General features: G+C 35.5%; 1 protein-coding gene across 1 annotated transcript in view; it reads left to right on the plus strand.

Moving 5' to 3' along the window:
• Positions 1 to 16,930, plus strand: part of MALRD1 (MAM and LDL receptor class A domain containing 1) — a 283,169-nt gene that overhangs the window by 205,394 nt on the left and 60,845 nt on the right. The window contains exon 32 of the mRNA XM_075746327.1: positions 2,926 to 3,127. Within this exon, the coding sequence (XP_075602442.1) occupies positions 2,926 to 3,127 (202 nt within the window). The remainder of the gene's footprint in view (positions 1 to 2,925; positions 3,128 to 16,930) is intronic.

Below are 16,930 nucleotides of genomic sequence, written 5' to 3' on the forward strand. Positions count from 1 at the left end.
TCATCTTGCTAGCTTTTTCCTCTTTCACATGTTAAATTGTTTCCACCCACAGGCTAGCTTGTATGTGATTCATAGGATGCGGTGTAGGGAGGTGTGGAGTCCCTGAGGCACGAAGCACCACACAGCTGTAGCTCTCCAGGGCTCTAGGGAGCTCATACTATGAGAATTTGCTCTACCTTTCATGTGCCATATATGTATACACAGACCAGCAAAAATCTTGTATATGTACTTCCTGACCCAAAAGATGCTTCAAACTCTCGGTGACATGTATAACCTTAGCTAAGAATGCAGTATCACATCTTATAATTGTTTCTTCACTTTCTGTGGGCACAATCTCTGAGAGAATAAGACCAGCTAAAGGAACAGATTCCCTGGGCTTCTCATTTTTCTGAACTCCATTGTAATCTCATTTGATTTAGCGTATATTTTAAATTATATATTATTCTTTTAGAAATTTCAGTTAAAATTTTTTGAAGATGCATAAAAATATAGACCCTTTCCTGACTTAGTTATGGATAGATAAAGACTTGGAGAAGTGAAGCAAAAGTATTCAGGAGTACTTTGTCAGAAAGTTGGATTGAAGGATTTCCTCAGGAGTGTACATGAGAAATGGAGCACAGCTGGGAGCTCATCTGAGATTTCCTATGTACCAGTTTAGAGATTTACACTAAATGCTGTTTCCACAGGTTACCTATGTGCTTGTTATGAGAAACCATACACCAGGTTTAAACTTTAGTCAAACCTAACTGAGGACATAGCTACATAAATCAACACAACATATTAACTAATCCATAATAATCCAGATATCTGCATATCTGCATCTTAGTTTATGATAAATGAGTTAAATCTCAAAGAAAAGAAAGACAAGGCATATAAAATTACCTTACATCTATAAGAACAGAAGCTGATCTCATCAAAATGTTACATTTTAGACCCAGTTTGACTTGCTGCCACCCCAGACCCCTTGGCCAGTATACATACAGTGGGTTTCATAAGGGATTTACTGTTTTTACTGAGCTTGAGCTGCAGAGTTGATCTGTATGTACACAGAATGACCCCATGCTCCACGTGAGACCAGGCTCAGTATGGACGTGACGCAGTTTCTCTGTACAAAGACAAAACTGCCTGAGTAAGCGGCGTGCTTTGAAATTTTTACTATGAAAAACTTCTCCTACCAACCTAAAAAAAAAAGCAATGGGAAAAAAATCTGATTTAAAAAATGGGCCAGTCTTAACTATCCTGTTAAAAGAGACTCTAGCATTGTCTTCAAATGTCTTTGATTCTTCCCCCTTACCCAACAGAGTTATTTGTGCAGCTGTGAGTCTTTTCAATGAGATATATTATCTCAATACTAACCTTCAAAAAGTAGAAAATACCACTGCATGATATAGTAATAGCAAAAACCACGTGAATATTATCATGTCCTGTAAAATTCTAGATCACTGAGATGATTGTTATATTTCATAAATGGTAAAATAGTGAATTATTCCAGTGACACATACAGGCGTTGTAACATAGTCCTGACCTCACATGTAAAGTTATTCTAATTAAGGGTTTCAACCTATTAAGGACTTCGAGCCTGATAATGTGCTGCACGCAGTTTTTAAATTTTTTTTATGGGTTGAATCATCTATTTTTTCTCAACACCCGTCCTTTTAACCCTGTAAGGTGCATGCTTTTAAGAAGACCATGGCCCTGGATAGTGCTGTTACGCAGGCCTGTAATCAAACATCAGGCTCGACTAAATTAGGTCCTGATTTGGATTATTGTATGTCAGTTTTCTGAAAATGAAGAAACTTGCAAGAGCATTCAGGCATTGGTGATATTTTAGTCAGTACACCAAGTTCTATAAAGTATGTGGTTCGCAGTACCATTTGGGTTTCTAACTTACTTGTCTCACCAGGCTGGCTAGGAGAGGTAAAGATATGTAGTTATACAGATCATTAGTATAGGTTTAAGTTTATAACTTTATGGGTCTGAGGTTTTGTGTTCCATCATTAAACTGGGGCACTCAAGTGGGAACATCAACCCATGGGTCACTGGAAAATTAGTCTAAAGTCTTAAGAGAAGGATTATGGTGGAAGTGATGAGGAGAGGATAATAATTAAAATATTCAGTCCCTTAAAGAAGTAGTTATCATCTGGAATGGTTAGAATACGCTTACCTTCATTACTCCAGTTCTTTTTCATTATTTCTTGCCTGTTTTAGAACGTATAAGGATTTTGGACACCTGAGTGGGAAGAGCAACTACCTGCGTAATCTTCAGACTTTCCTGTGCTTGGTATTAATTCATCAGTTGTTGGTTAATTATGAATTCATTCATTGTCATTCTTATTGCTTTCACTATTTGATGATTTTATATATTTTTTTATTTATGATATTACTAAATATGCTTGAGCTAATTTACCGTGATTGCCCGAAACATTGTATTATAAATTGCTTGTACCAGATGACAGACTTAAATCCCTAGACGTTAAGCCTTCTATTTATATCTCTAAAATCTTCACCCAGTCTATCAACTATAAACTGGTCACCTTTTAGGGAAGAAAGGATAGCTCAAGATCCTTCTCAGTCTTTTCTTCAATGTTTAAATGAATTTGGGGTTAGATCTTTACTCATTAACTTCTATATGTCAGGCCAAAACTGTCTGTAGGTTTTCCACTTAGTGATTGTATGAGCAGATTGTTTTATTTTATTTTGTTTTCATAGTAGTTTTTTATTTGTGGCTGAACTAGCATTAGAAAAAGTATTCAGTAACATTTGGTCATCACCAAGAAGGTGTGGGTTTGAACCACATCCAGAGGGCCAGTACCACCCAGGCAGGTAGCTGCACTACTGTGCTTGGGCTATGTTACTCTAGCTAGCTGCGCTCCTCCGTTGCTTAATGCTGAGTCAGTTGCACCTCTTGAGTTTCATTCTCAACAGGTATACACAGCTGAAGAACACGGAATGGAAATTCTTATGTGGTCTTCTAGTAGAAATGAAGAAAACAAATGGATGTATGCAAACGTGCTCCTCTCCAGTAACAGTCCTTTCAGAGTTGCCTTTGAAGCTGAAGTGGGGTTGAGTCAACGTGCAGAATTTGCTCTTGATGATATTTCTTTCACCCCAGAATGCATTGATGAAGGTATGCTATTACACAAATATTTACAATACATGTTTTCTTTTCAGAGGGCAGAATAAAATTCTAGCATTTTATATTTCGATGTACATCACAGTTACAAAATCTGTAATTTTTTTTCAATGATTGCAATACTGCTATGCTTTTACTTCATTTAAAAAAAAATGTAGAAAAGAAATGGACACATTTTCCCTTGCAAGGGAAAGAAAAATGTGTAAAGGAAAGAAAGACCAAATTTATCATTTATGACTCACGTGACAAATTTTTAACTAGTGCATTTTTCCCTAAAGGAAAGGAGCCATTATACCTATCAGAAGGGTTCCTGTCTATTTGTTGGCTGAGTGTATCTGAATAAAGATATTCACCATGGACTGTGGAAGACAGTTTTGTGTTATAACTGGCATTTGAATATATGAGTAATTATAGCAACTCAGAATATTACTCTCATTGAGGGCCTGTTAGTGTTTTTATGAACCATGCTTGAGAGGGATTTACCATCATTCAACCGTATTGGTTTTCTCCTGTATGAAAACAGTCAGAGAAGGCCTTAGTTTGGGATGGAAGAGTTTTACGAGTATCAGAATGGTTCACAATTATTTTAAAAAGGAAATGGTTAGTTCTTTTATCTTTGCTCTCTTCATAAAATATCTCAGCAGTATAGCAAAATTACCTCGCTGCCAGGCTCTTTACAGAATTTACAAGCTCAATTCTGCTGCACAAGCTAAGTGACTTGAATGGTGTAAAAAAAAAGTTAAATTCTAATGCCTTATAATATCATGTTTATTCTGTGAGAAAAGCCATGGTTTACTTTGCAAAAGAAATATAGCATATGGTACAGTATCAGAAGAAAAAATTATGTGTGCAAATACAGATTCTGATAGGAATATTGGTCATTCCTTATTTTAAAGAGTCAAGAGGGGAAGAAAACCAAAGAAACAGAAACTCTTTGTGTAGATCATCATTCATAAGGACCAACTAGGAATGATTATGGTTCAATAAATGCCAATAAGGGTGTCATCAAAATGTTCTTGAATGACATTTCTTTCTATTTATACAGCTCTCACTGTATTGTTCAGATAGGATAGCCTGAGTATGAATTAGTTGTCATGCTGTTCAAGAAACTGCTTTTTTTTACTGTGATGAGTAAGCAGTTTCTTGGAGGATTAACAACATGCTGATTAAGGCTTAAAATGAAATACATGTTCACGCAGGTGGCATTTGCTCAGTTTCAGGCTGAACAAAAGTTCTGTTTATTTTCTCTGAATAATATCACCAATGGGCTCGGGCAAATATTATTTCAGAATGTTCTTTATTGAGCTGCAAACTATGTACATAAACAAGTGCTTGTTCTACTCTTATTATGTTAATCACCTTTGTTAACCATACCTGAATAATTACTTAGGCAGTTTCATGCATAATATAACATAAGAGAAAGGGAAATTTTCAAATTATGTATTTTAAGTACCTCTAATTAACTGGAAGACCTAGGTCTATATTCAAACAATGTATACAAATAAATTTTCTACTTTTAATGGAACTTATACTTCGGTAATTTATTATGAACAAACATGAATTCAGAGCACGGGAAAAATCTTCCATGAAAAGTGTATGTTAAGGTATCCTGAAATAATCATAACTATAGAAATAAGGTATTTTTTATGGAGCAATGTTTTCTAATCACCTTATTTTTCTCCAGAGATTTTCCAGTTGTAGAGTACTTCGAAGTATCTAATCTGTAACACACTCTGCCTGTCTTAGAAATATGGTATACCTTAAGGAACGCCTTAAGAAAAATTGTTAGAGTTCTATCAGTTACTTACAGTTTGTTGGATAAATCACAAACTCATACCTTATCTGCATGCAACCACCTAAAATAGATGAGACCGTCTTACTTGGTCATGTAGGCTCTTTGCCCAGCTGCAGAAGGGGCAGACATCTTCAGGAGTCAATTTATATTCCTTTGTATGATAAACTGGCAATCAGCCTGGAATTACTTCTTACAAGCTGCAATACTTACACAAAGAAATAATAGTTTATCTTGCTCTATCTGTATTATATCATTATTGTGTTGTCTGAAAAAGAAACAGACTTTTTCTTGGACAGTTAACATGTTTAACTTCAATGCAGGAAACTTGTCTTTGTACTCACTTGTATGTTCCAGACAATTTCTATGTATTTTTTATGGTGATTTCTAGAGGTATAGGAAGGATCTGTACATTAATTCTTTACGAAACATTGTTCTTTGTAAGTCTATTCTTTATGCTTTTGCAAGAATGGCATAAATTATATTACCCTAAAAGCAGCCTAGGCAAGTCTGCTGATATGGCAAATACTGGATACACAAGGAAATGTATTAGAAAGAAAGAACATAATAAATTCTGCCCATCCCCAATCTTTCCTAATCTGTGTTAATCTGCTTCAGAGATTTTCTGAAGCTCTGAAGGTCATGCTTTCTGATAGCTCTCAGCTGATTTTTCTTCTATGAATTAGCCAGTTCTTTCTGAATATACACAAACTTTTAGTTATTATTGGAAATTTTTTTTTTATTTTTTATTTTTTTGTTATTGGAAAAACGTCAGTTGGGAAACTTTGGTTGCAGGAGGTCTTTTTCATGTTTTTTGATTCCTGTCACATAGCATCCCTCTCCCATGCTCTACTGCAGAAGACCTTTCACTCATTTAAATGCATTACTTGGAATTCAAGTACAGAGTATTCTATTTTTACCATTTTTTTTCTTTATACTTCCATTCATAACCTTTGGATTGCATTAGATGTGCCATCCTAGATCTATCCTCCTCAATCCTGATGGTTCCACAGTCACAAATTCTACTAATCCACCTCTTGTTCCTCACTTAATCAGGCATCTGATTTCAAGCACCTTATTTTTACATTCCCCACACATTTTTTGCCTCCACCAACCACTCCACAGTTGTATGTGCACCCTGACAATTCTGCCAGTTTCTTCCATCATCCATCGCCCTCCCCCCAGTTTTTAGTCACTCTTACTATTTTCCCAGGTGTGTAAAAAAAAAAAAAGAAAATATCTAATTAGAAATTAGTTAATGGAAGGCAATCTCCTAATGAATTTGTGACTTGATATATAATCTCCTCTCTAGACAAAAAAATGATATCTAGATGCTGTTACTTAAGTGTGCATTGACGTTCTGTTTTTTCATGGGTTTGTACTGTCCTGGATAGAGTCCTATCCTAATCCTTGCTAGCCAGGTAGGCCAAATCTGTGCTTGTGAAGAGGCAAGAGAATTACACAAAATCTGTATAATAAAATAAATCACAGCAGTTTAGGAGGAGGAACCTGTCTCTGACTTTTAAATATTGTTCCTGACAAAGAGCAGCTACTTAGAAAGAGCTGGGGTTTTTTTTTTTACTAATAATTGTTTCTGAGTAAGTGCTTAAAAATTCAGATGGTAAAATTTGAAAATATTATGCGCAAAGAGTATAAAATCACTGCCCTGTAGATATCTGAGCGAGAACATTTTCCTTTAACATAAACGGTGGGAAAGTTTACTCACTCCACTGACAGTCCTGCTTTGATTTTTGCTCATCATGTTTATTCAAAGACGTAGATCAAAGAAAAGAGTATTACCTGCAGCACAAGTTTTGTGTAATGCTCTCCCTTTCAGAGGATAGCTTTGCTGCTGCAGATCTTTTTCCTCTACCTGTATTATTACATTTTAGCTTGTCTTTAATTACTTTGGGTTTCCTGAGGCAACATGTTCTAAATACAAGCAATCACAATTTAGCTGGTTGGGAACTCTAAGCAATAAAGCTTTACCAGCAGCTCTAATTCAGCTGAGATTTTTATTTGCTTTTAAGTAGTCAGCCCTTATTAGCCATGAGAGTTTTTACAGACCCAAGAATACTCCTGAACATTTAAAAAATGCGTGGTCTAGCTACTCCCTGGCCTGCTGCAGAAGTAACTTCTAGCTGATGCCCATGCGTGGAGACAGCTGCAGTGGCAACCGTCAGTGGCACAGGATCTAGATTAGTGCAGCTAGAATCAACTGCTAAATGAGATGCACTCTTACCGCTTGTCAAGGTCCTCTATTTTCTGCTGATAATGATGTGTGAAGATCTTATATTACAGGAATTAGTGCATCTTAGGGACCAAAGAATTTAGTTGTTACTCAGTTCCAACCATCTTCTTTAAACTTTTATTGTAATACCTTGATTTTTTTAAAACTTATTTTATTTAATATCTTTTTTTAAAAAAAAAAAAAAAAGTTAAAAAACATTTCCATTTCTAGTTTCAGATGAACCAAGAATACCAAGGTATTGAATTAGATTTTGTATTCACTAATGCCTGTCTCATAGTGTTTTCTAGTTCAGTTGAAATAGGAGGCAACACAGAAATTCTTAAAATTTCCGCTTCTACTTAATTGAAATCCCAGCATTATCCCAAAGATGCCTAACACCCAAACTTTATTCTGCTTATATAAAACAGAATTCTATGTTTCACTCATTACTGGAGAAATAAGCTGGATGGATAAAATCTGTGTAATTTAAATAGTGAGGTATTAGTTACATAGCACTTTTATGTATTAGGAGAGTATTCTCAAGAAACAAATAAATAGTAAACATATTTTGTGAACTCTTCCAGAGATCATCCAAGCAAAATATTTGTGCTTATGGAGATCGTCTGCTGGAGGAAGGTAAATCTCAGTACAAAGTCAGCGCTGACTGCTACTCCAGCCCTCTCATGCAGTGAAGTTACCTGCCAGCCCCTCTTTAGTAACAGCTCTTTGTGAACTTACACTTCTAAATAGTAGCGTTTTAAGTAATTGCTTCATGGTTTGGTTTATTAAAAAAATAGTTTTGACACTTTAAGATGAATGTTTGGGCTGCATCTTGGGTATAAAGAGAAGTGCAAACCTCATGTGGTGCCCTAGGCTCCAGAGTGTTTGAGAAACCAGTATATGCTTTTCCACCATCAGTCATGCTTTCAATGTTTATCACCGGTTCAGTATCAACACTGCTTAGTAAAATACTTAACAATTCAAAGAAAATATTCTTCTACTCCACTTTTCCTTATCATGCTGTATTTTTTCATTTCTTTTTTTTAGTCTATGTCTGCTTTCATAGTTTACTTCCCACAGCTGATCAATGCTATTTGAAGTATTTTCCTTCTTTTCTTCTGTTTTATAAACTACTTTTTATCATCCTTCATCATTTTATTTAAAACCCTTTTCTAGTCCTGTGCTTCTTTTTGTCATCCACTCATTTCTCTTTTCTTTACAAAACATTCATAAAAAAGAGAACTCAGAACTTCAGGTCAGTCATAGTAAGTAAGGAAAAGGTCCAGCTAGCAATATAGCTTGTCTCCAACAGTTATGGATGGCTGGGAAAGAGTATAATAAAAGGGCAATTACATGTACTGTTTTCCCCCGATACTTTTCCCATTGCCAGCCATTTGTAATTCAGAGTCTTCCTGAGCCGTATGTAGTCTCAGCATAGGGATCCTTGGGGGTTTTTTCCCTTGAATTTGTCAATTCCTTTTTTAACATCAGGGAAATTTTTAATACTCAGGAACTAAATTCTATGCAGATGCTTGTATGAATCTAGGCTTATCTTCATGAACAGAAAAGCTGTTCAGTGCTTTCTCATTTAGGTCTTGAAAAGTATAAAAATTTTATTTAAATCTTGGTGATTGATTCACTCTTCTGTCTGGTGGGTAGGATTTCTTCAAGACCTCCATGCGGGCATTTTCAGATCTCACAAAAAATGTACGCCTGACAGACACAATCCTGAAGTTCTTTCAGAGCTAAACAGTTCCCATCGATCTCCAGACAACAGTAGAATTAAGCTTTTTCTAATAGCAACATGCAATACCATCTCAAAAAGGTATGAAAAGTGTAGGTGCTGGCACCGAGCTGAGAAGAAGGAGAGTGTCCCAAAGGGCCAGAACTCTCTCTTTGTTCAAGGTGGAAGGAAATGGACTTTATCACTGACATCTTCTAACGAAAAAAATGATGTGTTTGTAATTAAAACATAGCAGAATGAAGATTGTTCCTAAGACTTTTTCATTGAAGTAACTTAGTAACAGAATAGTGACTATAAATACTATTTCCATATAGCCTAGATAGCATAAAGAGTAAAACAAAAATTAAAAAAAGTCTTTGTGGATAATGAGCTAATGGTCACTAGTCAAGGTTTTAAAAATCAACCATTAGTCTGAGCTACTATAATTTTAGGTGTTTTCTTTAGGTATATTAAAGGTAGCTGATTTTCAGAAAATGGTGAGTAGTCATACCTCAGAAGTCAATCACCTTGTAATCACAGATTAGAAACCACAGAGCAAAGGTAATATACCTAGAAATGCAAATTTCATATTGGGTAGTTGTTATTTATTTGTTTCTCTTATAGCATATATTGAGGACTTTTCCCTCCCTATTTTATCTCTGCTTCATGGAACACACTTTTTGAATCCTGATTGTCTATAAACCTTTCCTGCTCCTCCTGCCATAGACTTCCATTTGCTTCACAACAGGATCTGTATGTTTATATACAATGACATAATCTTTAATCACATTATCGAACACTATTTTATTCAAAGTACCCTCTGCTTTTTCCAATATAGAGAAATCCCTCATGAGAGCTAATTGAATATTTTGTTTTCTCTGTGCACATTATTCAGATAGAGATCTGAATGTAGAATTATTGATCTTTATGAAGATGTTTTCTATACAGCATACAGCTAGTGTCCAAATATTTCAAAAATATTTGATAACTACATCCATGATTACTTTTTACAGCATAATGTTATCTACCTGACAACTAAAAAGAGAATGAAATAAAATAACCTCTATAATTTTAGGTATCAGACTGGAAATGTCCAAAACACTTTTTTCAGAGTCATAAAAATAAAGAATCCTAAATTGAAACAAAAAGCAAAATATGAAATGGCCAAAATGTTTCTCCTGTACAGATCCTAAACCAGCAGACCAGCAGAAGCATTATGGGCGAACTAGCCAAATAACTAAATAGGCTAGAAACCATCCCTTTGCAGATCATTTTGTATGTTCTCTTGCACTTTTAGTAGATCCCATTTCACTAGATCTTATAAGAAGAGCATAGCTGACACCTCTATCTAATTAAGAGACAAAAGGTGTTTGGGTGGTGTTTGTGAAAAAGATAGCCCAGTAGTGCAGAGAGCGCCTTGCTGAAGGATGTGCATGTGAGTGTGTGTGTGTGTGCGTGCGTGCAAAGCATAGTGAGAAAAGTCTGCAGCGGAACAGAACTTATCTGACAAAAGCTTTGACCAAGTCAATGATCCATCTCTGAAACTCTTAGAGCCTGACCGTAGGAGATACTGGAAGGGTTAACTGCCTGAGTTACTGACACTACAGTGTCGGATCACGAGCAAAAACTCTGTAGAGGAGACTTAACTTCTGATTTCTTTAAGTTGCAAAGCCAGGGGAATCACTGTCAGCTTGTCTGCTCATGCTCACAGTGAAGCAGAAATCTCTCTCGGGTTGAGATCTCAGGGAGTTTCTTTTCTGAAGGGCAAGAGGTGATTCAGGGGGAGCTGCTGGGGGAAGGTTGCCTCTTAAAGCGAGGGAGGGGAAGAGGAAAGCAAGATTAGTAGTGATAGATGACGGGGGATATTTGTGAATACTTTCTTTAGTTAATCAGTTTCTCCTCAAAACTAATTAGAATATGGTTGAGATCCTCATTTATTGGCAGAGATAGGGCATTTCTGCATTTCTGAAGAGTAAAAATTGTGATCCAGGACATAGTACCTTAGAGAGATTTTTCAGCCTGTTTCAGTATCTTCCAGTGCACAGACCTAGCACTGGAAGAAGCCACATTTTTTTGTGGATTTCACAGGAAGGGAAATTGGGAATAATTTTAGGATAAGATAGTTACACTATATAACTAGCACAATTAGTGGCAAGTCCTGAATGCAATTATTTCATGTATGTTTATAATACCTTGGTCCAAAACTTACCATTTCTCTCTGCTTTCTATACCTGTACAGAATACTGAAATCTTCTGATTCAAGCTAGATGCCTTTTGGGAAATTAAAAATCTCTGGATTTATTAACACTGTATTAAAATAGTTTCATTAATATTGAACCTCCAAAACCCATGTGTTTACACCAAAAAAAAAACCAAAAACCCCAAAGCAAACCTCAAATCACAGAGATGATATTTTGCCTTGCTAAGTTTGTTCATAAAAATCAACATATTTCCTTGGAGGGATAGAGACAAATAATTTTTGGAATGAAATACATTCATGGTACTATCTTAGAGAGAAGAAAATTCTCAGATTCTTCATGATGTAAAACTTACCTGTCTCCTCAATAAGAGTAAATCACAAGCTCAGATTTATCTCAGAAACTACACTGAGCATACCATAGTTTTCTTCAGGGCTCTTCTCAGCTGATGATAAATTTGTACCTGTAGAAGCTAACTTTCTTTAGAAGTTGAGAAATAAAAGATTTAGCATAGTGTTGTGTTCCCAGCCAATTCCAAGAAACTGGTCTGTTCTCCACTCTAAACCCATCCTGTAGTCCAGCTCATCTTATTTTGTTGGAAACTAGTGCTTCACAGCTTCTGCAGTTCTTCACTGCTCCTAATAAATAAACAAATTAATAAATACATCACAATATCAGGCATAACTAGCAATTCCTGGACTGTTCTTAGCAGAAATATGACACATACTGCCATATTTCTGTCACTGGTAGTCAGTGTGTTCCAGCCAGAAGCAGTAGGTTTCTGAGTGGAAGCTATAAATCATAGCTTGGTTTTACTGGCAATAAACCTGTCTATTTTCCACTATGTTTGTATGTTAGCAAACTGTGATCATTTAAAAGAAATTGTGCACAATTCTGCACAGACATATAAAACACTGAAGTCATAAGGCCAAGTTCTGTTTTCATTAATTCTTGCTTTGTAACAGGGTCTCTGGGATCCTTTTCAGCACCCTGCCCCATACTTCTGTGTTCTCATGAGAAGAGATTTAAAGATTCAATTGCCAGACTCAATTTCCCTTTTTTTTTTTCTTTTTACAAGCTTTGAAATTAACATTTTATTTTCTAGCAGAAGCTTTATTGACACTGGTAAAGACTCACAGACAAATTGTTAAAGTGTTTGAACGTCTTTAGTCTGGTTAATTTTTTTTAACAAGATTATTTCCTTGCAGCCACCTTGAGTGGGCTGATTTCATGCCCTGATCCAATGTTTACTGAAGTGAAAGGGAGGACTGCCACTTATTTCAACCTAATTAATACATTGGATTAGACCTGTAATTAATTTATACTCGTCTAATGAAAACTGTTGGAGAGGGTTATTTTTGACCTCTTTTAGCTACAGTTAATAGATCTGCTATTTTTATTAGATTTAGTAGGAAAATTACTTATGCAAATATATCAGACAGGTTGTTAGTTTTAAAGGGTCTGATGCAAGGCCCATTAAAATCAATGCGTCTTCCCATTTACCTAAACGGGCTTTAGAGCAAGCTCTGATACAACTGAGTTAATGCTGTGTAATAACTTGTGGTAACTTTATTCCATGCTTCCTAGTGTTGACTTTAATGCCAATGTCTACTAGTCTTAATTAGAATTCACTGTTACAGGTGCTATATAAAAATAAATGGAGACCTACTCTGCACCAGAGATCTTGGTATCTGACCAAGAAAGGTAGAAAAGATATGGGTAGGATGGAGGTGTTCTTTCATTCAAATTAAGCATGTTTATGTGTATCTGGCTGTGCTAATGACTGTGTAACACAAACATTTATTTTATATTAGCATTTGGGTAATAGCGGTTCTGTGGTTTCCTCTGACTGAATCCCTGTGATTCATGGGCAAAATGTTTACGGTGCCGACCTGGGAAGCCAGTCAGGGAACAGGATCACTATGCTCCATGGATGACAAAGACAACAGTACAACAAAGCATGTGTGTACAGAAAATGTTCATCAAACAACAGTAAGCCTTTAACAAATCCCTATCCCACAACTATGTAATTATGTCCTTGACAATGAGTGCTTATTGACTTAACACTTTTCATACTGTAAAGGAGCCTCCCAAATCATCAGCTCATGAGCTCTATTTAGTGTAACAAATGTTTTGATTGTTAGCAAATTGAAATAAAAGTGTGTCTAGAAGTACTCGTTTTATCTGACAACAATGAAATACAGGTATATTCAGCTGTAGTTATTGCAGTTCATGAAGCAGTACATACCAAATTTTGTTTGCTTTACACACTGGTCTGCTTTTTGCTTTTTTTGTATCTACCTCAACTACCTAATTTCTCTTCAAAGTGTAAGGATGCTTGGAGGGGAGCACTTGTTGGTCCTTAGGTCACAACTCACCCAGCACAGCTACGGGAGTAGGTTTCACAAAGGATTTAGGACCAAAATAAAATGTCATTTTTTAGGATGTAATTAAAATGTCTTTGTAATTAAAATGTCTTTTTTATGATATACACCTAGATGTTAGCTGCACATTTTTAAATCTTTTCTTCAATTTTGGTTATTTGCCAAGGTAAAAATAAGTGTAAAATGAAACACCGAGTGCAAAGTAAAATAAATAAGGACATGTCCTCAGCATGCTACTTAAAAAAGTCACGATTCCTTTAGCTATAATAGAACATCACCAATTGCTACTGTTTATCATGCAAATCTAAATCTAGACTCTGTGATCCGCAGAGCAGAGGTTATTTTCTCTGAAATTGTTTTTGATTAGTTTGCTTTTCATCTGTGTGCAAACACTGAATGTATTCCTGAGGATCTCCATTCCTGCTTTTCAGTGATCATGCAGCCTGGATACAGAAAGCTAAGCTTTTATCCTGTGTTCCTTCGAACACATCATTTTCAGTAGATTTATCTCCAGATTCTTAAAGAACTTCAAATAGATACTGCTTTTTTATAAAGTAACCTGTACAATATCCCCTCCACTCCTGAATGTGGTTTGAAAATGAGAGCCACACAACACTCAGAAGATGAGTGCAGAGTTGGGAACATCTTTTCTGCATTTGGAAGAAGGTGAGGGAAACATTTTTTGGCATGTCAGTATTAGGCAATCGATGAGTCTCCAATTTTAAGTGACCGAAATGGCCCATGGGCCACAAACGAATAGTGCAATTCACATTGAAAAAACATTCTTCAGCTTTTGCTGTTTACATAGCCTTCATATATATCCACAAGAGTGGATATAAGATTCATGTATATGCATAAATTTAAAGTTGGTTTCTATGGCTGAATCGGGTGAGTATAGGACTGTGTAACTCGGGACAATGGAGGGTGTTTACGATGAGTCTCTCGTTAGTGCCAGCTCATTTTTCACCACAAACCACGTTGCAGTGTTTACATGTTAGTTCAATTCTTCCCAGGGGCAAGGGAACAGAATGAATATTGCCACTCTTTAGAATGAAACGTCAGTAGCAGCTACGGCAATGATGAGCTTGATATAAATAATTACATAGATAGTAACTTTGTATGCAAGCAATTAGGTTTGCATTAGTATGTTGCTTGAGATTTCTTTTCAGATGGAATTAGTTAATGATTTGCTAGATTTGCATATTCCTAATTACTCAGTTTTAAATGTTAGCTATATATAAATGAATGTTTTATAAATTTTCAAAAATTTTACCAGGCATATTTAATTTATAATTAAGAAAAGCATCTATAACCTACTTTATGTAAAGTAAATAGATTGAACTTGGGAGTTCAGTTTTGGCAGATCACGGCAATCATGATGTTTTATATAATGTCATCCAGAGCACAGTTTTCTTATTGCATCTGAAACCAAACAGATGTGAACTAATTAATACATAATATGAGTTGATAAGCAAGGTGATATTCGTACGGTCTTTGAGGTGTAGACTCACTTATTGTTCTCATCTAAAATGATTTTGCTAATTTCAGAGTACTGGTTTGGATTTTTATTAATGTACTGAAAACATAAAACAGACCTCAGCAAGACCCCTGGTTAACCTTACCCCTAACTTAACCTCTAGTATAAATTGCAGACATCTTCACTGGTCTCAGTGAATACTGCACACTCTAAAATAATCGGCATGCAAGTCAGGAAGACCTTCTTTCTACACATTCTCTAACAACAAGGAATCAATAATAACAAAAACAACAACAACAACAATAAACAACAACAACAACAACAACAGCAACAACTAATCCCCCATTCAATAAAGCATTCAAGCATTTGCCTAACTACCGAATTCAGCATGGGCTCATTTACATGCATAAGCACTTTATCTGATTGGGACCATAAGGTAAACTGATCAGTGACACAAAAGCCCAAAGACAGTTTAGCACTCAAGACCAGATTCATAACAAGCAACACATTCTAGCATTATTGAATTTAAGAGGGGATTTCTTTTTTTCTTTTTTTTTTCTCTGAAAAAAGTTAAGTAGAAACCTATTAGCAAACACGTCATGAATATGACAGATATAGGGAATTAAACTGGGACAAAAATGCTCACAGATGTGCTATAAATGCAATCTTTCCTGTAACATAAACAAATGGCCATAGTAAAGTCAGATGTATTGGAACTGTGTGGGGTTAATTTTCACTGCACCAGAACAAACACAGAAAAACTAAAACTGGAGTACGCAACAACAAAAGTGCATGCCTAAGTGGAACTGACAGCAGCTTAAGTCATTTTCACTGCCTAAGTGCCCCTGGGCACTGTGAGGAAAAGGGTCAGAAGTAACAGAAGGGGGGGGGGGGGACGTGCTTTCTAGTATAATCATACCTTTTTTTGTTGCTTCCAGAGCAATGCAAACTAAAAATTGAAAATAATTCATTTTTTAAAAAATCCATTACATAAGATTTGCTCCAATTTTAACAGTACCAGGTTTATATCAATAAAGAGAGAGAAATATGTTCTCCCAAAGGCTTTCCATACATTTCGCTGAATCTTGGCAGAATCAAGGCCTTATATACACATTCTTCATGATGAACTCAATTCTAATATCTTTATGTGCTACTTTTATTAATCATCTGATAAAATATGGGAACTAAGTAGGAAAAAAAAGCAAAATCTAAAATACTTTTAATTTGTCCAAAAAGAAATTCACTATGTGATTTAAATGTCTATACTCATCTGTTTAAATCCTTTCATAAACCTTTTGAAGTAGCATAAATTAAAATAATTTTTTGAGACTAACACATTTATAAAACACATATAATGAAAACGCAATCTTTTCAATTCTATTTAAAAGGACATGTCTTTGAGGTATTTATGCTGTAATTCTGAATACAAACAAGCCAAAAGATCAGTAGGTTATTATTTTCACTGTCTCAGAATCCATTATTGCTGTTTTATGTTTAGCTTATGTCCAGTGTATGAAATACATTTTTCTAGTAGCATGATAGAATTTAACAACACTCACAGTATGAAATGATGTCAGGAATATTCTATTGTATGAAGCTTTTCAATTATGATTTTCTGACATGATGTCAATAGGAAAATAAAAAATTACTAAGCTAGCAAAGGTCAATGTTAGACACCAGTTTGAGCTCTTTTTCTTTGTCACTGTTTCGCAAGCAACCAGATGGTGAAATAATACTAATGTTCTGTTTATCTGAATGCATTAGCAGTTCATTTTTTTGTACAAAATGCTATTGTTATTCATTATGCAGGTATTTTAGAAACTGAGCATGTTTCAGCAAAGTTCTCCCGCTATATAACTCCAGCCTGGCATCACAGAACACACGAACATACTGCTATGCCCAGTGGATATAAAGTAGTAAAATAATGCCAAAATCCATGTATTCCCTTACAGTGTGTCATGCCTTAATGTGTCAGTAACATCTGACTTCTGTG

The sequence above is a fragment of the Balearica regulorum genome, chromosome 2, assembly GCF_011004875.1.
Source record: "Balearica regulorum gibbericeps isolate bBalReg1 chromosome 2, bBalReg1.pri, whole genome shotgun sequence".
NCBI classification, from domain to species: domain Eukaryota; kingdom Metazoa; phylum Chordata; class Aves; order Gruiformes; family Gruidae; genus Balearica; species Balearica regulorum.